At 40.6% G+C, this 23179-nt stretch overlaps 2 protein-coding genes across 2 annotated transcripts in view; both read left to right on the top strand.

Moving 5' to 3' along the window:
• The window catches only part of WRAP53 (WD repeat containing antisense to TP53), a 43582-nt gene extending 43014 nt beyond the window's left edge, over window positions 1-568 (top strand). The window contains exons 5-7 of the mRNA XM_075859593.1: window positions 156-224; window positions 332-393; window positions 490-568. Of these exons, the coding sequence (XP_075715708.1) occupies window positions 156-224; window positions 332-393; window positions 490-568 (210 nt within the window). The remainder of the gene's footprint in view (window positions 1-155; window positions 225-331; window positions 394-489) is intronic.
• A 921-nt stretch (window positions 569-1489) lies between these two features.
• Window positions 1490-23179, top strand: part of EFNB3 (ephrin B3) — a 111717-nt gene continuing 90027 nt past the window's right edge. Inside the window, exon 1 of the mRNA XM_075855534.1 lies at window positions 1490-2075. Within this exon, the coding sequence (XP_075711649.1) occupies window positions 1957-2075 (119 nt within the window). The 5' untranslated portion in view covers window positions 1490-1956. The remainder of the gene's footprint in view (window positions 2076-23179) is intronic.

Genomic DNA, 23179 nt, shown 5'->3' with positions numbered 1-23179 from the left:
TTCTGGAAGAACGAACGTATTTTACCTAATGTCAATGGGTAACGTTTCAAAAATGGCATCGGTGCGTACACAAATTTGGCGCAAGTCCTGTATGTTTGGGTACTTTCGCTAAAAATCACAGAAATCTTTCATTTTTACTTGTGTATCCCTTTAAGGAAATCTGTAATGTCACCTTGGGCAGTGTGCCTGCTGAGGACCCCTTTAAATCTTATCATATTTTGAAGGTAGGAAGCCATTAAGGACGCTCAAAAAAGGAGGCCACAAATTTCTCTCACTGTTAGAATGGCGTCTTGTCGCTTAGTACCTGATTTCTGTAGAATTTCCCATGAAGAATACAGTGGGATGGAAATTTCGCATCATGTATAAACCCAAATTACCTGTAATCAGTTTTGGGTGACCTTATAAATAATGTGCATGGTTCCTTTAAGTAAGTCATGGGGGAGTGGTCTGGGGTGTGTATTACCTATGATCTTTCCTGTTCTCTTAAAGGGGAACTGCTCTGTTTCCAGCATTGGATCTCCAGGCTGTAGTGGAGGGAGAGGAAGATGGCGGCCTGGTTTCTGGATAACCCACTTTTTTTTTTACACGCTGTTGCATGATGGGATTTATAAAAAATAAAATAATTAAAAACAAGAAATGGGCCCCAAAAGAATCTGCACCCTTTACTAGCAGAGGGAGGTGACCTAATTTTTTGGAGGGAAGTGCAGGATATGGGGTGATACAAAACCCTGTTGCAAAATTGTGCGCGCCCCATAGATGGAGGCCATTTTAACTCTTTACGCAATGGTCTACCTAGACCAAACGTTGCGGCGTTTCATAATTATACCCGATTCCAAGAAAGCTGTTTGACAACCAATATGGGACATCACTTCCCCCAAAAGGGTAAACCGGAGCTCTCCTGACCTCAGCTCGTAAAAATTCAAATCCCCTTCGGACCACAAATCACCATGGTCCTAATGAAAAGTTCCCATTTTATCTATTTACGGTCCGTCAGAACCGGCCGAAGCGGAGCTGACAGTTTACTGATCGACGTGCATTGGGTGTATAGAGGGTAATGGCATTTGGGGCTATTTTTATTCCGACGCGATCACGCTAATCTTAAATACTATATAACGATCACTAGCGAATGTTCGATTTCGCGACCATAAACATGGTGTTTCCGTAAAGCGCCGATTACCCCGTCTGAGCGGGCTTTAATGAAAAGCAATAGTGTCCTACATGTAAACAGCCCTCTGATGGCCTCAGCTGTCAATCAAGCCTGGCGGAGTGACATTGACGCCTTGGCATTCTGCCCCGGTCCCCGTCTGCAACCAGTGACCCGGTCCGGTAGTCCTTCACCTGCACTGACTGTACATGGAGGAGCGTATACGTTGTGTGTGTCTGGATGTGCACTAAGCCTAGAAATTAGTGTGTCTTCCATCTCTCCTCCTCCCCCCTACCTCTCCTCCCCTCCGCTGCCCTCCACCATTCCTCCCCTTCTCCCCTCCTCGCATTCATCATCCTCTCCTCCCCTTCTCTCCACCTTCCCATTCTTCTGTGCAAGGGATTTATTCCAGCAGCCTGCTCCTTCCTAGCAGAAAGACCCTACTACTCGCTCACTCATCCACACACACACACACGCAGAGAGGGGGGATACAGGGAGCCCAAAACAAAACCCCTCTCTCCCATCATCCATGCCTTCACCCCTCCCCCACCAACACTGCTCAAAATGACCCTCATCCCCTCAAAACGGGCCAAACACCCTAAACCCTACTCCGACATCCTCCTGCCAATATGGCAAAACTTTCTATCCTAAACTTTATCCCATATCCGTAAACCCCCAACAAAGAAGCCGGACTCTTCCCCTGCTGCCTCCAGCATCCCCCTCCTCCATCCCCACCACCACCGCTGCTTGCATTTTAACCAAAATCCCAGGATTTCAGGGTGAACAAAGAGCACCCCCCTCTCTCCCTAACCATGTTTTTACGAGAGTTCCTCTCAGCTTTGTACATAAGGATGCTGATCACCCTCTGGAATTTTTGGATTATTTCAGCCTTGAGTCTGGATCCCATCTACTGGAATAGCTCCAACAAAAGGTTAGTGGGATTTCGGGGGGGCCCTGCTAACCCCTATTTCTTGTCCTTTCGGACTCTTTATTGCATTACAACCTGAGGTTCTGTCCTTTTAAATCGCAATTTTTTTTGGTTTTGGGGATTTCAAAAAGTTCCAGGTGTCGGGGGGTTAATATTGATTTATTTTTGGATACATTGTATCTATTGGAGTGTGAGCTGCACACTTAATGGAATCGACTTTGTCTCAGTTAACTCTCATGGCACACACTTGACGACACATCAACGGTCGCCGACAGACGTGAATTTTTTATTGTCTTATCCAATATTACCCGCACACCCTCTTTTTTTAAATTTTTGAAAAATTATTTTTGGAAATTTTTATTTTCTTTATATTACACCCCACCAGTCAAAAAGTTGTCTAAATTTAGAAAATTTAGAAAATTTTGCATCTAATTTGTTTTTGTTTTTAGCGTCACTTTATTATCTAACTTGTTCTATGATGTTATGATTGATCTTAATACCCTGGTGAGATTTCAGGTTGGGGTTTATGGAGAAGGTAACGGTATATGTGACGTGTTTATATATAGGGGGCAAATGAATACGCATCAATAATCACTGTATATAGGACGCACAGGGTAATAAGACGCACCCAAGTTTTTAGGAAAGCAAAAGCTGTCGTCTCATTCGGAGGGATCGAGAAATTTGCACAAATTTTTGCACAATTTTGACCGACAAAAAGTGGTCTGAAAAAAAAAATACAATAAATATCAATACGTAAAGAGGTAACATGTACCCATATTGGGTTTGGTTCCCCTTTGGCCCTCGACCACCTCTTTCGAGTTCACCGTTGCCCCCTCAGCCCTATAAAGGCCATAAATCGATGTTATTATTGGTTCTTGCAACCTTTTTGGATGTTTTTTTTAATGTATTTCAATGAACCCTCTTCTACAGTTGTGTCTCTAGGGCTTTAACCAGAGATCTGTTAACCCGTTGTGCTCCATGATCTACAATTTCGACCCCCACCAACCTGCCTTTGTTTACCCCCCTCCCCTATTTCGATAGCTGATTAAGCATTTTCGGTATCACCTTTTGTTTTTTTTGTTTTTTTATACACAGGATTTAGCTTCCGACAAGCGCAGGATGACTCACTGGGAGTATAAGCGTAAGACCCGGGGGCTAATCCAATAGTTACAAGCCTGCGGGCTGTACAGGCTTGTGTTTTAGTAGGGGTAAAAACACTTTAGAGACCAGGAGCATCTTCCGTCCATACTAGACCGATGCTGAGCTGCAAGCCATGGTGGAGTGGAACAAAGAGCTTGCAATCGGTCAGTGCGGGGGAGAGGATGTGCCTACTAACTTGCTTCCTTTCTTCGCAGACGCCTGTGTTTATAGAAAGTGCACTCAGGACGTAATATGGAGTTACTATGTGTTATAGTTATGGTATTGGAAACATCTGTGTTTAGATGAATGTATAAACCGGGGTTGTAGGGGCGAGGTGGGCATTTACCTGAATTCTACCCATCTGTTGTGTGTAAGAGGAAAGGCCGAAAGAGATGACATCACTCTACGTCGCCCCGTCACGTGATGAAAGTATAGATATAGCATTAGTCATATATATATATATATATATATAATGTTTATATGTATCCTGCTCCACATGGGCCCCCCAGATATAATGTCAAGGGGCCCACATGTAAAGACTGGACATGAAGCGGAGGGAGACATAGATCAGGGGACAATGGCCGGGGGTCATAGACTGCCAGGTACGCAGGAGGGTCTCGGTTTAGGCCCCTCACTCATATAGTGATATACATAGAAAGTGACAGCAGATCAGACATTGTGTAGTCTCACATCTGATAAACGGAGCAGCAATTATCTCCGAAAAGGAATACGTAAATGAGGCTCAAAGATGGACACGGGGGGAGGAGAGAGAACAGGTAGAAGATCTGAAGACTCACTGATAGGAGAATGGAGAAAAGAAAGTGCACAGGCAGTGGAAGTGTGGAAATAGAGTGCCCAGGGTTAGAGTGCACAGGCAGGGGAAGTGTGGAAATAGAGTGCACAGGGTTAGAGTGCACAGGCAGAGGAAGTGTGGAAATAGAGTGCACAGGGTTAGAGTGCACAGGCAGGGGAAGTGTGGAAATAGAGTGCCCAGGGTTAGAGTGCACAGGCAGGGGAAGTGTGGAAATAGAGTGCACAGGGTTAGAGTGCACAGGCAGGGGAATGATGGAAATAGAGTGCACAGGGTTAGAGTGCACAGGCAGAGGAAGTGTGGAAATAGAGTGCCCAGGGTTAGAGTGCACAGGCAGAGGAAGTGTGGAAATAGAGTGCACAGGGTTAGAGTGCACAGGCAGAGGAAGTGTGGAAATAGAGTGCACAGGGTTAGAGTGCACAGGCAGGGGAAGTGTGGAAATAGAGTGCACAAGGTTAGAGTGCACAGGCAGGGGAAGTGTGGAAATAGAGTGCACAAGGTTAGAGTGCACAGGCAGGGGAAGTGTGGAAATAGAGTGCACAAGGTTAGAGTGCACAGGCAGGGGAAGTGTGGAAATAGAGTGCCCAGGGTTAGAGTGCACAGGCAGGGGAAGTGTGGAAATAGAATGCACAGGGTTAGAGTGCACAGGCAGAGGAAGTGTGGAAATAGACTGCACAGGGTTAGACTGCACAGGCAGGAGAAGTGTGGAAATAGAGTGCACAGGGTTAAAGTGCACAGGCGGGGGAAGTGTGGAAATAGAGTGCACAGGGTTAAAGTGCACAGGCAGGGGAACTGTGGAAATAGAGTGCACAGGTTTAGAGTGCACAGGCAGGAAAACTGTGGAAATAGAGTGCACAGGGTTAGAGTGCGCCGGCAGTGGAAGTGTGGAAATAGAGTGCACAGGGTTAGAGTGCGCCGACAGGGGCATTAGGGAAATAGAGTGCACAGGGTTAGAATGCACAGGCAGGAAAACTGTGGCAATAGAGTGCACAGGGTTAGAGTGCATAGTCAGGGGAATGATGGAAATAGAGTGCACATGGTTAGAGTGCACAGGTGAGGGAATGATGGAAATAGGGTGCACAGGGTTAGAGTGCACAGACAGGGGAATGAGGGGAATAGAGTGCACAGGTAGGGGAACTGTGCAAATAGAGTGCACAGGGTTAGAGTGCGCCGGCAGGGGAAGTGTGGAAATAGAGTGCACAGGGTTAGAGTGCGCAGACAGGGGAAATAGAGTGCACAGGGTTAGAATGCAGAGGCAGGAAAACTGTGGCAATAGAGTGCACAGGGTTAGAGTGCATAGGCAGGGGAATGATGGAAATAGAGTGCACATGGTTAGAGTGCACAGGTGAGGGAATGATGGAAATAGGATGCACAGGGTTAGAGTGCACAGACAGGGGAATGAGGGTAATAGAGTGCACAGGTAGGGGAACTGTGCAAATAGAGTGCACAGGGTTAGAGTGCACAGTCAGGAAAACTGTGAAAATAGAGTGCACAGGTGGGAAAACTATGGAAATAGAGTGCAGAGGAAATAGAACGCACAGGAAGGAGAAATTAAGAAATAGACTGCACAGGCAGGGAAATGGGAAAAGTAGAGTGCATAGGCAATGACCTGGGGAAATAAGCACAGAATCAGGGAAACTGGGGAACATAGAGTGCACAGGCAGGAGTCCTGGGAAAAGAGTACTCTTGATATTCTTGATATGAAAGACTTTGGCAGTGGAACTTGCAGGCTGATGTATTAGGTAGAGAAAAGAGACATGTCAGGCAGGAGATCTGTAAAGAGCCCAGTAGATCTGTAAACAGAACTTGAGCGCTCACATGAAGGGTAACTGGAGAGAAGAAAAGTTGCAGACGAGGTAATATAGAGTGTAAAGCCTGCCGACAGAGCAAAAGAGACGGAGAATGAGAGAAAAAGAACAGCCACAAAGAGGAAACATCATTTTAAGATTTTGAGCACAATCTACAGTCAGGAAATATGGAATAAAATAATGTGTTGTAAGAGAAAGATGTAAAGATAATATCTAGAATGTGGGGCATATGTCTGGGGTAAGAATATAGGCTGAGCATGGGCAGTAGGTAGAGAGCAGGCGGGGCATGTGGGGAAGGTAGAGAGCAGGCGGGGTAGGTAGAGAGCAGGCGGGGCATGTGGGGAAGGTAGAGAGCAGGCGGGGCATGTGGGGAAGGTAGAGAGCAGGCGGGGCATGTGGGGAAGGTAGAGAGCAGGCGGGGCATGTGGGGAAGGTAGAGAGCAGGTGGGGCATGTGGGGTAGGTAGAGAGCAGGCGGGGCATGTGGGGAAGGTAGAGAGCAGGTGGGGCATGTGGGGTAGGTAGAGAGCAGGCGGGGCATGTGGGGTAGGTAGAGAGCAGGCGGGGCATGTGGGGTAGGTAGAGAGCAGGTGGGGCATGTGGGGAAGGTAGAGAGCATGTGGGGTAGGTAGAGAGCAGGCGGGGCATGTGGGGTAGGTAGAGAGCAGGTGGGGCATGTGGGGTAGGTAGAGAGCTTGTGAGGTAGGTAGAGAGCAGGCGGGGCATGTGGGGTAGGTAGGGACCAGGCGGGGCAAGTGGGGTAGGTAGAGACCAGGCGGGGCATGTGGGGTAGGTAGAGAGCAGGCGGGGCATGTGGGGTAGGTAGAGAGCAGGTGGGGCATGTGGGGTAGGTAGAGAGCAGGTGGGGCATGTGGGTTAGGTAGAGAGCAGGCGGGGCATGTGGGGTAGGTAGAGAGCAGGCGGGGCATGTGGGTTAGGTAGAGAGCAGGCGGGGCATGTGGGGTGAGCAGAGCGCAGTGGGTACATAAGCTTAGAGGGACACATATACTGACACTGACGTACACATTGTGACAGATCTGGGCTACACATTGAGGCTGGTTCTCATAGATCAGCAGATAAATTCTGTTGTTTGGGTTTTTTCAAGTGATATAAGTAGCATTGGTTTAAAATACATAATCTTTACTTACACTTAAAAATGATATCAGCCAGCAACCAGTAGCAGGGTCTATAGTGGAGGGGCCGCAATGTCAAGATCAGCATGTAGCCGCACCTAAAAGCGAGCCGTGTCAGCTCAAGAGAGGCTAGACATTCAGTCTTACTATATAGATAACATAAATGATAAGAGATAGATAGATAGATAGATAGATAGATAGATAGATAGATAGATAGATAGATAGATAGATAGATAGATAGATAGATAGATAGATAGATAGATAGATAGATAGATAGATATGAGATAGATAGATAGATAGATAGATAGATAGATAGATAGATATGAGATAGATAGATAGATAGATAGATAGATAGATAGATAGATAGATAGATAGATAGATAGATAGATAGATATGAGATAGATGGATAGATAGATAGATAGATAGATAGATAGATAGATAGATAGATAGATAGATAGATAGATAGATAGATAGATAGATAGATAGATAGATAGATATGAGATAGATAGATGATAGATAGATGATAGATGATAGATAGATAGATAGATAGATAGATAGATAGATAGATAGATAGATAGATAGATAGACTGTATATATCTATATATAGATTTACTTTTCTTGCCCTATAAATATATCCCTACATTTTGGTGATTTTTGTTATTCCGCCCTGAGAAGCTTGTACCCCATTGAATCAACTTTAGAGAAAAGAAAAATGGCGCTGTATATACCGGCTCTGAAGATTTCATAAACGTCCCCCCTTTGCGAGGTAAAATGTCTGGCAATCAGCACAGCGTTACATTATTCTATAATTCACCATCAACCCCGGCGTCCCTCTGAAAATGACAGGAAATGCTTCTAAAAACAGCACGCTGCCCAATTACGGATTTAATACTTGTTATACTTTACAAAAATTCTTCCAGTGCGAGATTCTCACTTCGTCTTGTTGACTGAATGTTTTGCCCACATGGGTAACCCTCGTGACCTCGTGTTTATGGCGTCACACTGGGTCTAAAAGCTAAACAACTACTGGGATCCTCGAAAAAGTTATAATGGTGGAATTACTCTCAAAGCGGCTTATAGTCTCAAAAATCGACCAAAATTGTAAAAAAAATTTTGGTAAAATATTGTTCACTTTAGCATTTGCCCATTATTAGGCCATCTTTCCAACCACCCTAAAAAGGTTCAATCCAGGATAATTTTTCTGGATCCCGGCACATCACTATCATTATCTAAAATGTAGGGTAGACATTTCCAAAAAGTACATTCGTGGGAAGTCTACAATCTACTTGCTGCTGCAACTAATGGGGGATCCCCATCTTAAAATGCCCTAATGGGGCATTTCAGAAGTTGATGTTTACAGGCGTGAGACCCAATGCAGGATGGTATCCAGTACAAGGACTCAATTTTCCCACTCGCATCGTCTTTTTGTAAATCCAAAAATTCTAGAAGTTTAGGTAGAGAATTTGGGGTGGAGTAGGGTCACGTCTGCTTCTCCTTCTATGTTAGTTGCTGTTTAAGGTGGATCTCAAGATCTCCGGGGTCCTATTATGGGTACTTGATCATTTCCTTTGTCCATAATGGACAATTGTGTCAAAAATATATTTGGAATTGTAGTCTGAACGAACCATCTGACGATCTAAACCCCTAAGTGGTCTTTAATGATAAGTTGGTCATACATTAGGGATTTCAGGTGGCCATTTTCTGTACTACTTGTCGTTCATGGGTGGTCGGTGAAGATTGTTGTTCTGGATCTCCAAAATTTACGACGACGACAAATTGCTGATCGATCTTTGCCTTGATCTATGGCCTGGTCTGGGCTTCTGCTGATTGGATGCTGATCTATCATTTTGCACAACTCCACCCAAAAAATCCGACACAGCAGGTCAACTTTTCCATAGGTATTTTCCTTCGGTCGGTGTCTTCGTTTCACGAAGTGGCGGAGACAGCCGGGAAAAAATTATCTCAATTCTTGTTTCGAGAAGACCACATTGTCGGTTCCTTCACCACTAGACGTCTTCCGGTTCATGTGACTGGCGAAAAGACCTTCAGCTGGCCATACACCAGAGATTTTAAACAACTGGAAAGTCCAATTTAGAAAATTGACCAAAAAAAGAAATCTGTGAAAATGTTGGATTTGTTTTGTCGTTGTCAGGTGCAGTCACTGGAAAGTCGTTCATGTCAAACGACCGATTCAAATCCTAGATCAGGCCACGGATCAAGGCAGAGATCGATCAGTAATTTGCCATCTTAACTTATGGAATTGTCGTCCAAAACATCAACCTCCACAGACCATGACTGTGAGCCTGAAACATGAGCCGTCTATATGGCTCTTTAACCCCTTAACGACTTGTCACGTACTCCATACTCAGTGGGTGACGGCACCTCACTGCAACGGGTGGAATCAAAGATCACTTTGATTCCACCCATTTAACACCTTAAATGCCGCGGTCAAACACGCCATCGCGCCCAACCCATTGCACGATTGGCCATTTATAGTGGTTGTTATAGAAACCTGGGGGCCTAATAAAGGCCCCCAGGTCTGCCATCTTTGTACTCCTTTGAAGCCCCGTATCATGATCTACTGCAATATATTAGTATTGCGGTATATCATGCCAACGATCGCTGCTTCAAGTCCCCTAGGGGGAGTAATAAAAAAGTAAAAAACAGTTAAATAAAGATTTTTATAATGTTCCAAAAAAAAAATAATATTAAAAGTTCAAAAAACCCCCCTTTTCCCATTTTTTCCCTAAAGCAATGTTAAAAAATAAAATAAAAGTTAACATAACTGGTATCGCCGCGTCCGTAAAAGTCAGAACTATCACAATATAGTGTTGTTCAACCCGCTCGGTGAAGGTCGTAAAAAAAATATATATAAAGCATGCAAATTGTTGTTTTTTGGTCACCTTAGATCTTCAAAAAAAAAGGAATAAAAAGTGATAAAAAGTCAAAATGGTATCGGTGAAAACGACAGCTCGCTCTGCAAAATTTAAGCCCTCACATCGCTGATTTGATGGAAAATTAAAAAAGTTACGGCTCTCAGAACACGGCGACACCCAAAAAAATTTTACCAAATTGTTTTCGTTTTTTTAAAGTGGCAAAACATAAAGCAAAACATATAAATGTGGTATTGCCGTAATCGTATCAACCTGTAGAATAAGGTGAATATATCGTTTTTACCGCTTGATGGTTGCCGTAAAAACAAAACCCCCCAACTAATGATATAATCACTGTTTTTGCCTATTTCACCCCACAGATTATTTTTTTTTCAGATTCCCAGTACATTATGCAGTACAATAAATGGTGCCTTGAAAAACTACAACTTGTCCTGCAAAAAACAAGACCTCATATGGCTATATCGACGAAGAAATAAAAAAGTTATAACTTTTGGAAGGCGGGGAGGAAAAAACGAAAATGCTAAACTTAAATTGACCCTAGTCTTTAAGGGGTTAAAGGAGTTTTTTGCTTTTCCTACTCAGAAGGGTCCCTTTATAATAAGCAGATAACATAGTGTCCTCCAGCTGGGACCCCCAGCGATCAGCTGTGATCTGTGGGGAAACCTGATTGTAAGTGTTTAATTTCCCTGCAGCGCCATCACAGGAGAAATAAAGCATTACACAGTGCCCATTCATATCAATGTATTGTCTGTGTAATGCAGGACAGGTCCTACAGAGGGAGTGACGCTTTATGTAACCGCTCTCCACCCTGGCCAAGAGATGAGAATCCTGAACATAGGACCCCCCTCTATTAACCCAGAATTCCCTAAAAGGGTCTATGACACTGGGTTTTCTAAACTGGACATTTCCTTTAATCTCTATATCGGCACCAAAACTTTCGACTTCTCAATCAGGTAACAATGTAGAGAACGAGGATCCTTCCACTACTCCACTTGTTATAGATGGCGTCTGTTCTTCCTCGTGACATAGTAAGTGGGGACATTCTCCACCGTTTCTCAATTTGGCGTTGACGCAATGATAGCCGCTCTCTCCAGGCTCTGTATAGTCGTGGAAAGTCTCATGGTTGCAGGACGTGAGTGTGGTAGACTTGTATATGAAGCTGGCTTAGACCTTGGGACAAGGCTGCATTCCTGACTGTAACTCATGAGCCCCGTGAGAGGTCCCTGGGGAGCCAGTGAAGTGTGAAATGTATGTGGTTATCTATGTTTTATGATAGTCTTGTTTTTGACACAGGCTCCTGTGAGTCTGAAAGCTCCAACTTCTCCTTTATCACAAGTCCTAAGGGTCCCGGAGCTTTCCTTTAGTGGTGTCTTGTGGTTGGACTACCTATGGTGTGGACACACGCCTCATATACAGTGATGAAAAGGCATTAGGATCAGATAAATGCTCAGGGGTCGTTTTATTGTATATAGCGAAATAATATTCGCCCACGGAACAGCCTGAATTCAATGGGATATGGGATGAGGACAGGGGTCGTGGTCTGTGTCAACAGTGATATGGTCTAATAGGGTTGTGTCAATGGTGGAGATCAACTCCTAATACCTTGTTCCATTTCATCCCGCTAATGCATGATTGGATTGAGGTCATGGTTTGGGAATGCCACCGTTGTTCCCCATTCTCAGATGATTGACTAAAGCCCACGCATTTCATGTCAACCATTGTAGGACGCCCACATATACTCGTAATTGTTCCAATTCTGAAGTGACAGCCCATGTGTCCTCCAGTCTTTTCTATTAGCTATACTAATATGTTGTAGGCCTCGAAAAAGTAATGATCTCCACTCGCTCTAAGGTTGTCCGGTCCGTGCGCAACTCTTTAGAGCAGAAGGTTGTTACAAGTGATAATACAACTCGTGAAAGGGGTTGCAACATCTAAATCCAGTACAGTCATGTCCCTGTAGACAAGAATATAAGGGCATGTCCAGACGTGGCGGATTTCTGCAGACGCTGTCCGCATCAATGCCGCACATAATCTGCGTTGCAGATTCCGTTGCGCCTTTACCTAAAATGTGAAGTAAAATGCTGCGGATTAGTCGTTGCGTATTCAGGTGAAAAGTACATCCTGCTGTCTTTTAAAACATTCCATCTCAGTCTGGCTATAGACCTCGAAACACATAGGTCCAGCCAGAATGAAGTAATATCATGTTCGCGAAAGCAATCCGCAACGCAACACACATAACATCTGCGGATTTCATTGCATAATTTTGTAACTCCATTACAAATTGAGAAATGGAGAAATTCCGCCACAAGTACGCAACAGCCAGTGTATGCTGCGGACACCAAATTCCGCACCGCAGCCTATGGTCCGCAGTGAAGTTGTCCAATACGTCTGCACAAAGATAACTAAAAAGGTGTGGAAACCAAAGGACAGACTGTCTGCTGCGGATTTCCAGTGCGGACTGTCCGTAGCGGGATTCCACAGCAATTCCGCCACGTGTGAACATGCCCTAACTACTTTAATACTGCCCCCTATATACAAGAATATAACTACTATAATACTGCCCCCTATGTACAAGAAAATAACTACTATAATACTGCCCCTATATACAAGAATATAACTATTATAATACTGCCCTATATACAAGAATATAACTACTATAATACTGCTCCTATATACAAGAATATAACTACTATAATACTGCTCCTATATACAAGAATATAACTACTATAATACTGCCCCTATATACAAGAATATAACTACTATAATACTGCCCCTATATACAAGAATATAACTACTATAATACTGCCCCTATATACAAGAATATAACTACTATAATACTACCCCTATATACAAGAATATAACTACTATAATACTGCCACCTATATACAAGAATATATCTACTATAATACTGCCCCCTATATACAAGAATATAACTACTATAATACTGCCCCTATATACAAGAATATAACTATTATAATACTGCCCTATATACAAGAATATATCTACTATAATACTGCCCCCTATGTACAAGAAAATAACTACTATAATACTGCCCCTATATACAAGAATATAACTATTATAATACTGCCCTATATACAAGAATATAACTACTATAATACTGCTCCTATATACAAGAATATAACTACTATAATACTGCTCCTATATACAAGAATATAACTACTATAATACTGCCCCTATATACAAGAATATAACTACTATAATACTGCCCCTATATACAAGAATATAACTACTATAATACTGCCCCTATATACAAGAATATAACTACTATAATACTGCCCCCTATATACAAGAATATAACTACTATAATACTGCCCCCTATATACAAGAATATAACTACTATAATACTGCCCCTATATACAAGAATATAACTACTATAATACTACCCCTATATACAAGAATATAACTACTATAATACTGCCACCTATATACAAGAATATATCTACTATAATACTGCCCCCTATATACAAGAATATAACTACTATAATACTGCTCCTATATACAAGAATATAACTACTATAATACTTCCCCCTATATACAAGAATATAACTACTATAATACAGCCCCCTACATACAAGAATATAACTACTATAATACTGCCCCTATATACAAGAATATAACTACTATAATACTGCCCCTATTTACAAGAATATAACTACTATAATACTGGCCCTATAAACAAGAATATTACTACTATAATACTGCCCCTATATACAAGAATATAACTACAATAATACTGCCCCTATATACAAGAATATAACTACTATAATACTGCCCCCTATATACAAGAATATAACTACTATAATACTGCTCCTATATACAAGAATATAACTACTATAATACTGCTCCCTATATACAAGAATATAACTACTATAATACTGCTCCCTTTATACAAGAATATAACTACTATAATACTGCTCCTATATACAAGAATATAACTACTATAATACTGCCCCTATATACAAGAATATAACTACTATAATACTGCTCCCTTTATACAAGAATATAACTACTATAATACTGCTCCTATACACAAGAATATAACTACTATAATACTGCTCCTATATACAAGAATATAAGTACTATAATACTGCCCCCTATATACAAGAATATAACTACTATAATACTGCCCCTATATACAAGACTATAACTACTATAATACTGCCTCCTATATACAAGAATATAACTACTATAATGCTGCCCCCTATGTACAAGAATATAACTACTATAATACTGCCCGCTATGTACAAGAATATAACTACTATAATACTGCTCCTATATCCAAGAATATAACTACTATAATACTGCCCCTATATACAAGAATATAACTACTATAATACTGCTCCTATATACAAGAATATAACTACTATAATACTGCCTTCTATATACAAGAATATAACTACTATAATACTGCCCCTATACACAAGAATATAACTACTATAATACTACTCCTATATACAAGAATAGAACTACTATAATACTGCCCCTATATACAAGAATAGAACTACTATAATACTGCCCCTATATACAAGAATATAACTACTATAATACTGCCCCTATATTTAAGAATATAACTACTATAATACTGCCCCCTATATGCAAGAATGTAACTATTATAATACTGCCCTTATTTGCAAGAATGTAACTATTATAATACTGCCCCCTATATACAAGAATATAACTACTATAATACTGCTCCTATATACAATAATATAACTTAATATAATACTGCGCCTATGTACAAGAATATAACTACTATAATACTGCCCCCTATATACAAGAATAGAACTACTATAATACTGCCCCTATATACAAGAAAATAACTACTATAATACTGCCTCCTATATACAAGAAAATAACTACTATAATACTGCCCCTATACACAAGAATATAACTACTATAATACTGCCCCTATATACAAAAATATAACTACTATAATACTGCTCCTATATACAAGAATATAACGACTATAATACTGCCCCCTATATACAAGAATATAACTACTATAATACTGCCCCCTATATACAAGAATATAACTACTATAATACTGCCCCCTATATACAAGAATATAACTACTATAATACTGCTCCTATGTACAAGAATATTACTACTATAATACTGCCCCCTATATACAAGAATATAACTACTATAATACTGCCCCTATATACAAGAATATAACTACTATAATACTGCTCCTATGTACAAGAATATAACTACTATAATACTGCTCCTATATACAATAATATAACTTAATATAATACTGCGCCTATGTACAAGAATATAACTACTATAATACTGCCCCCTATATACAAGAATAGAACTACTATAATACTGCCCCTATATACAAGAAAATAACTACTATAATACTGCCTCCTATATACAAGAAAATAACTACTATAATTCTGCTCCTATATACAAGAATATAACTACTATAATACTGCCCCCTATATACAAGATGATAACTACCTTAATACTGCTCCTATATACAAGAATATAACGACTATAATACTGCCCCCTATATACAAGAATATAACTACTATAATACTGCCCCCTATATACAAGAATATAACTACTATAATACTGCCTCCTATACACAAGAATATAACTACTATAATACTGCCTCCTATACACAAGAATATAACTACTATAATAATGCCTCCTATATACAAGAATATAACTACTATAATACTGCTCCCTATATACAAGAATATAATTACTATAATACTGCTCCCTATATACAAGAATATAACTACTATAATACTGCCCCCTGTATACAAGAATATAACTACTATAATACTGACCCTATATACAAGAATATAACTACTATAATACTGCCCCTATATACAAGAATATAACTACTATAATACTGCCCTCTATATACAAATCACTAATACCCCAGGTATTTTTCATTATTACTTATATTCGCTTCTTTTGGACACAGCCAGGTCTTTGATGCTGGGAGAGCATGGTGTGTTGTTGTTTGGCCTAGCAAGCAGGGTAGCCCGCTCTATGAATTATCAAGGCGTCACAAATAGGCTTCTACCTGGCTAGACACGTTGCGCCTCATGACTTACACACTATCCCTCCATGTTTCACACACTTGTATCCCATTATTCATTTATTTTTTAGGCACTTTACTCATTACTGCCCCCTATATTTCACTTACATTATTACACTTGCACATACATTATTCATTTATTATTTCTTACTACACATCCCATGCACCACATACCACTCCCCTCAAGACTAGTGGGAGTGGCTATTATTATTTAAAGCACCTGCTCACTCGCCTTCATCAGCGTTTCTGACCTGGCTGTGTCCATTTGTAAGTATGGCCTTTTTCAGTGTTTTTGCATAAATGTCCTTGTTTTTATCTGTTTTGCCTCTATATACAAGAATATAACTACTATAGTACTGCTCCTATATACAAGAATATAACTACTACAACACTGCTCCTATATACAAGAATATAACTACTATAATACTGCCCCTATATACAAGAATATAACTACTATAATACTGCTCCTATATACAAGAATATAACTACTATAATACTGCTCCTATATACAAGAATATAACTACTATAATACTGCCACCTATACACAAGAATATAATTACTATAATACTGCCTCCTATATACAAGAATATAACTACTATAGTACTGCTCCTATATACAAGAATATAACTACTACAACACTGCTCCTATATACAAGAATATAACTACTATAATACTGCCCCTATATACAAGAATATAACTACTATAATACTGCCACCTATACACAAGAATATAATTACTATAATACTGCCTCCTATACACAAGAATATAACTACTATAATACTGCTCCCTATATACAAGAATATAACTACTATAATACTGCCCCTATATACAAGAATATAACTACTATAATACTGCTCCTATATACAAGAATATAACTACTATAATACTGTCCCTATATACAAGAATATAACTACTATAATACTGCCCCTATATACAAGAATATAACTACTATAATACTGCTCCCTATATACAAGAATATAACTACTATAATACTGCCCCCTATATACAAGACTATAACTACTATAATACTGCCCCCTATATACAAGAATATAACTACTATAATACTGTCGCCTATATACAAGAATATAACTACTATCAGGGCATGACCACACATGGCGGAATTCCTCCGCAACTGTCCGCATCAATGCCGCACCTAATCCGGGTTGCGGATTACGGCTGCGGATCTGCACAAAATGTGCAGAAAATTGATGCGGACTAGCTGCTGCGGACTGCGGGAAAAGTGCTTCCCTTCTCCCTATCAGTGCAGGATAGAGAGAAGGGACAGCACTTTCCCTAGTGAAAGTAAACGATTTTCATACTTACCGCCCGTTGTCTTGATGACGCGTCCCTCTTTCGGCATCCAGCCCGACCTCCCTGGATGACGCGCCAGTCCATGTGACCGCTGCAGCCTGTGCTTGGCCTGTGATTGGCTGCAGCCGTCACTTACACTGAAACGTCATCCTGGGAGGCCGGACTGGAGACAGAAACAGGGAGTTCTCGGTAAGTACGAACTTCATTTTTTTTTACAGATACATGTATATTGGGATCGGTAGTCACTGTCCCGGGTGCAGAAACAGTTACTGCCGATCGCTTAACTCTTTCAGCACCCTGGACAGTGACTATTTACTGACGTCTCCTAGCAACGCTCCCGTCATTACGGGAGCCCCATTGACTTCCTCAGTCTGGCTGTAGACCTAGAAATACATAGGTCCAGCCAGAATGAAGAAATGTCAAGTTAAAAAAGCCAGACGTATCCGCAGCACACATGACATGTGCATGACAGCTGCGGACTTCATTGCGGAACTTTGAATCTCCATTGAAGTCAATGGAGAAATTCCGCCATGAGTCCGCCACTGCTCCGCAACAGACAGAGCATGCTGCGGACACCAAATTCCGCTCCACAGCCTATGCTCCGCAGCGGAATTTTACGCCTCGTCTAAACGAACACTGCTAAATTAAAGTGAAAGTCAATGGAGAAACGGCTCCGCTGCGGATTAACGCTGCGGAGTGTCCGCAGCGGAATTTAAGTGAAATTCCGCCATGTGTGAACGTGCCCTAATACTGCCCCCTATATACAAGAATACAACTACTATAATACTGCCCCCTATATACAAGAATATAACTACTATAATACTGCCTCCTATACACAAGAATATAACTACTATAATACTGCCTCCTATATACAAGAATATAATTACTATAATACTGCTCCCTATATACAAGAATATAACTACTATAATACTGCCCCCTATATACAAGAATATAACTACTATAATACTGCCCTCTATATACAAGAATATAACTACTATAGTACTGCTCCTATATACAAGAATATAACTACTACAACACTGCTCCTATATACAAGAATATAACTACTATAATACTGCCCCTATATACAAGAATATAACTACTATAATACTGCCTCCTATACACAAGAATATAACTACTATAATACTGCTCCCTATATACAAGAATATAACTACTATAATACTGCCTCCTATACACAAGAATATAACTACTATAATACTGCTCCCTATATACAAGAATATAACTACTATAATACTGCCCCTATATACAAGAATATAACTACTATAATACTGCTCCCTATACACAAGAATATTACTACTATAATACTGCTCCCTATATACAAGAATATAACTACTATAATACTGCCCCCTATATACAAGAATATAACTACTATAATACTGCCTCCTATACACAAGAATATAACTACTATAATACTGCCCCTATATACAAGAATATAACTACTATAATACTGCCCCTATATATAAGAATATAACTACTATACTACTGCCCCTATATAGAAGAATATAACTACTATAATACTGCCTCCTATACACAAGAATATAACTACTATAATACTGCTCCCTATACACAAGAATATAACTACTATAATACTGCCTCCTATACACAAGAATATAACTACTATAATACTGCTCCCTATATACAAGAATATAACTACTATAATACTGCCCCTATATACAAGAATATAACTACTATAATACTGCCCCTATATACAAGAATATAACCGCTATAATACTGCTCCTATATACAAGAATATAACTACTATAATACTTCCCCCTATATACAAGAATATAACTACTATAATACTGCCCCCTATATACAAGACTATAACTACTATAATACTGCTCCTATATACAAGAATATAACTACTATAATACTGCCCCCTATATACAAGAATATAACTACTATAATACTTCCCCCTATATACAAGAATATAACTACTATAATACTGCCCCCTATATACAAGACTATAAGTACTATAATACTGCCCCCTATGTACAAGAATATAACTACTATAATACTGCTCCCTATGTACAAGAATATAACTACTATAATACTGCTCCCTATGTACAAGAATATAACTACTATAATACTGCCCCCTATATACAAGACTATAACTACTATAATACTGCTCCTATATACAAGAATATAACTACTATAATACTGCCCCCTATATACAAGAATATAACTACTATAATACTTCCCCCTATATACAAGAATATAACTACTATAATACTGCCCCCTATATACAAGACTATAAGTACTATAATACTGCCCCCTATGTACAAGAATATAACTACTATAATACTGCTCCCTATGTACAAGAATATGACTACTATAATACTGCTCCCTATGTACAAGAATATAACTACTATAATACTGCTCCCTATATACAAGAATATAACTACTATAATACTGCCCCCATATACAAGAATATAACTACTATAATACTGCCCCTATATACAAGAATATAACTACTATAATACTGCTCCCTATATACAAGAATATCACTACTATAATACTGCTCCTATATACAAGAATATAACTACTATAATACTGCCTCCTATATACAAGACTATAACTACTATAATACTGCCCCCTATATACAAGAATATAACTACTATTATACTGCCCCTATATACAAGAATATAACTACTATAATACTGCTCCCTATGTACAAGAATATAACTACTATAATACTGCCCTCTATATACAAGAATATAAACTACTATAATACTGCCCCTATATACAAGAATATAACTACTATAATGCTGCTCCACAGCAGACATTATCACACATGATAGGATTAGATACACAGCTCAGCAGACAGTATCACACATGATAGAATTAGATACACAGCTCAGCAGACAGTATCACACATAATAGGGTTTGATACCCCAGCTCTGCTGTCTAGCCGGCCTTAAGAGGCTCTGTCACCAGATTTTGCAGCCCCTATCTGCTATTGCATGTGATCGGCGCTGCAATGTAGATTACAGTAACGTTTTTATTTTTAAAAAACGAGCATTTTTGGCCAAGTTATGACCATTTTTGTATTTATGCAAATGAGGCTTGCAAAAGTACAAGTGGGCGTGTTGAAAAGTAAAAGTCCAACTGGGCGTGTATTATGTGCGTACATCGGGGCGTGTTTACTACTTTTACTAGCTGGGCGTTCTGACGAGAAGTATCATCCACTTCTCTTCAGAACGCCCAGCTTCTGGCAGTGCAGACACAGCGTGTTCTCCAGAGATCACGCTGTGACGTCACTTCCTGGCCCAGGTCCTGCATCGTGTCGGACGAGCGAGGACACATCGGCACCAGAGGCTACAGTTGATTCTGCAGCAGCATAAGCGTTTGCAGGTAAGTCGATGTAGCTACTTACCTGCAAACGCCGATGCTGCCGAATGAACTGGATCCTCTGTCGCCTGCTGCCGATGTGTCCTCCTCGCTCGTCCGACACAGGATGCAGGATCTGGGGCAGGAAGTGAGTGACGTCACAGCGTGATCTCTCGAGAACACGCTGTGTGTCTGCACTGCCAGAAGCTGGGTGTTAACGAACAGAAGTGGATGATGCTGATTCGTCAGCATCATACACTCCCATTCCCAACGCCCAGCTAGTAAAAGTAGTAAACACGCCCCGATGTACGCACATAATACACGCCCACTTGGACTTTTACTGTAAACACGCCCAGTTGTACTTTTGCAAGCCTCATTTGCATAAATACAAAAATGGTCATAACTTGGCCAAAAATGCTCGTTTTTTAAAAATAAAAACGTTACTGTAATCTACATTGCAGCACCGATCTGCTGAAATAGCAGATAGGGGTTGCAAAATCTGGTGACAGAGCCTCTTTATTGTATAGACATTGATTTCTGTCTGGCACTGCTATATAAACATTGCTATTTAGCTGGCACTTCTGTATAATTGTTGCTGTCTGTCTGCCACTATTGTATAGACATTGCTGTCTGTCTGGTACTACTGTATAGATGTTGCTGTCTGGCTAGCACTGCTGTATAACCACTGTTTTCTGGCTGACACTGCTGTATAGATATTGCTGTCTAGCTGGCACTATTGTATAGGCATTACTGTCTGTCTGGCACTGCTGTATAGAAATTGCTGTCTAGCTGGCATTATTGTATAAACGTTGTTGTCTAGCTGGCACTATTGTATAGGCATTACTGTCTGGCTGGCACTACTATATAGACATTACTGTCTGGCTGGCACTACTATATAGACATTGCTGTCTAGCTGGCACTATTGTATAGACATTGCTGTCTAGCTGGAACTATTGTATAAACATTGCTGTCTGGCTGGCACTACTTTATAGACTTTGCTGTCTGGCTGGCACTACTGTATAGATTTTGCTGTCTAGCTGGCATTATTGTATAAACATTGTTGTCTAGCTGGCACTATTGTATAGGCATTACTGTCTGTCTGGCACTACTGTATAGAAATTGCTGTCTAGCTGGCATTATTGTATAGGCATTACTGTCTGGCTGGCACTACTGTATAGACATTGCTGTCTAGCTGGAACTATTGTATAAACATTGCTGTCTGGCTGGCACTACTTTATAGACTTTGCTGTCTGGCTGGCACTACTGTATAGATTTTGCTGTCTGGCTGGCACTTAGACATTGCTGTCTAGCTGGCACTATTGTATAAACATTGCTGTCTAGCTGCCACTATTGTAGAGATATTGCTGTCTGTCTGGTACTACTATATAGACATTGCTCTTTGGCTGGCACTGCTGTATAGATGTTGCTGTCTGGCCGGCACTGCTGTATAACCACTGCTGTCTGGATGGCACTGCTGTATAGATATTGCTGCCTTGCTGACATTATTGTATAGACATTGCTGTATGTCTGGCACTACTGTATAGACATTGCTCTTTGGCTGGCACTGCTGTATAGATGTTGCTGTCTGGCCGGCACTGCTGTATAACCACTGCTGTCTGGATGGCACTGCTGTATAGATATTGCTGCCTTGCTGACATTATTGTATAGACATTGCTGTATGTCTGGCACTACTGTATAGACATTGTTGTCTGTCTGGCTGGCACTGCTGCAAAGATGCTGCTGTCTGGCTGGCACTACTGTATAGACATTGCTGTCTGTCTGACACTACTGTATAGAGGTTGATATTTGACTGGCACTGCTGTATAGACATTGCTGTCTGTCTGGCAGTGCTATATAGATGTTGCTGTCTAGCTGGCACTATTGTATAGACACTACTGTCTGGCTGGCACTATTTTGTAGACATTGCTGTCTGGATGGCACTACTGTAAGCATATTGATGTCTTGCTAGCACTGCTGTATAGACATTGATGTCTGGGTGGCACTACTATATAGATATTGCTGTCTAGCTGGCACTATTGTATAGATATTGCTGATTGGCTAGCATTACTATATGGACATTGCTGTCTGGCTGGCATTAATTGCTGTGTGGCTGGCACTATTGTATAGACATTGCTGTCTAGCTGGCACTCCTATATAGACATTCCTGTCTGGCTGGCACTACTGTATAGACATTGCTGTCTAGCTGGCACTGCTGTCTTTTTTACAGATTCTACTTTGGAGTATAAGTCTAGTTATATAAATGTCTAGGAAAGCTGGGTGACGTCCAGTATGGTCACCAGCTCTCGACTGAGGTATTCACGCAGATTTCCCGGAAAGGTTTGTACCTCCAGAAGTGCCTCCTGCTATCCCCTGGATTCACTGTTCAGATTCTGCTACTCTGGCAATTATTTATACATGTAATCATGTTCCTGGTGGTTAGATGGAGGGTTAGATATTATATACTTTGTGCATCAGTTTCTAATCCTTTTCAAGATCCCTGCTTGCTGTCAGTGAATGAAACCTCTATTGTTTCCACTTCACTGATGTTTATCTTAGTCGTGAGCCATGGATTGAAGCTTGTCATCCA

The sequence above is a fragment of the Rhinoderma darwinii genome, chromosome 3 (genome assembly GCF_050947455.1).
Source record: "Rhinoderma darwinii isolate aRhiDar2 chromosome 3, aRhiDar2.hap1, whole genome shotgun sequence".
Taxonomy (NCBI): domain Eukaryota; kingdom Metazoa; phylum Chordata; class Amphibia; order Anura; family Rhinodermatidae; genus Rhinoderma; species Rhinoderma darwinii.
The sequence above is the reverse complement of the archived record's forward strand: the minus strand, read 5'-3'. Positions and strand labels throughout refer to the sequence as shown.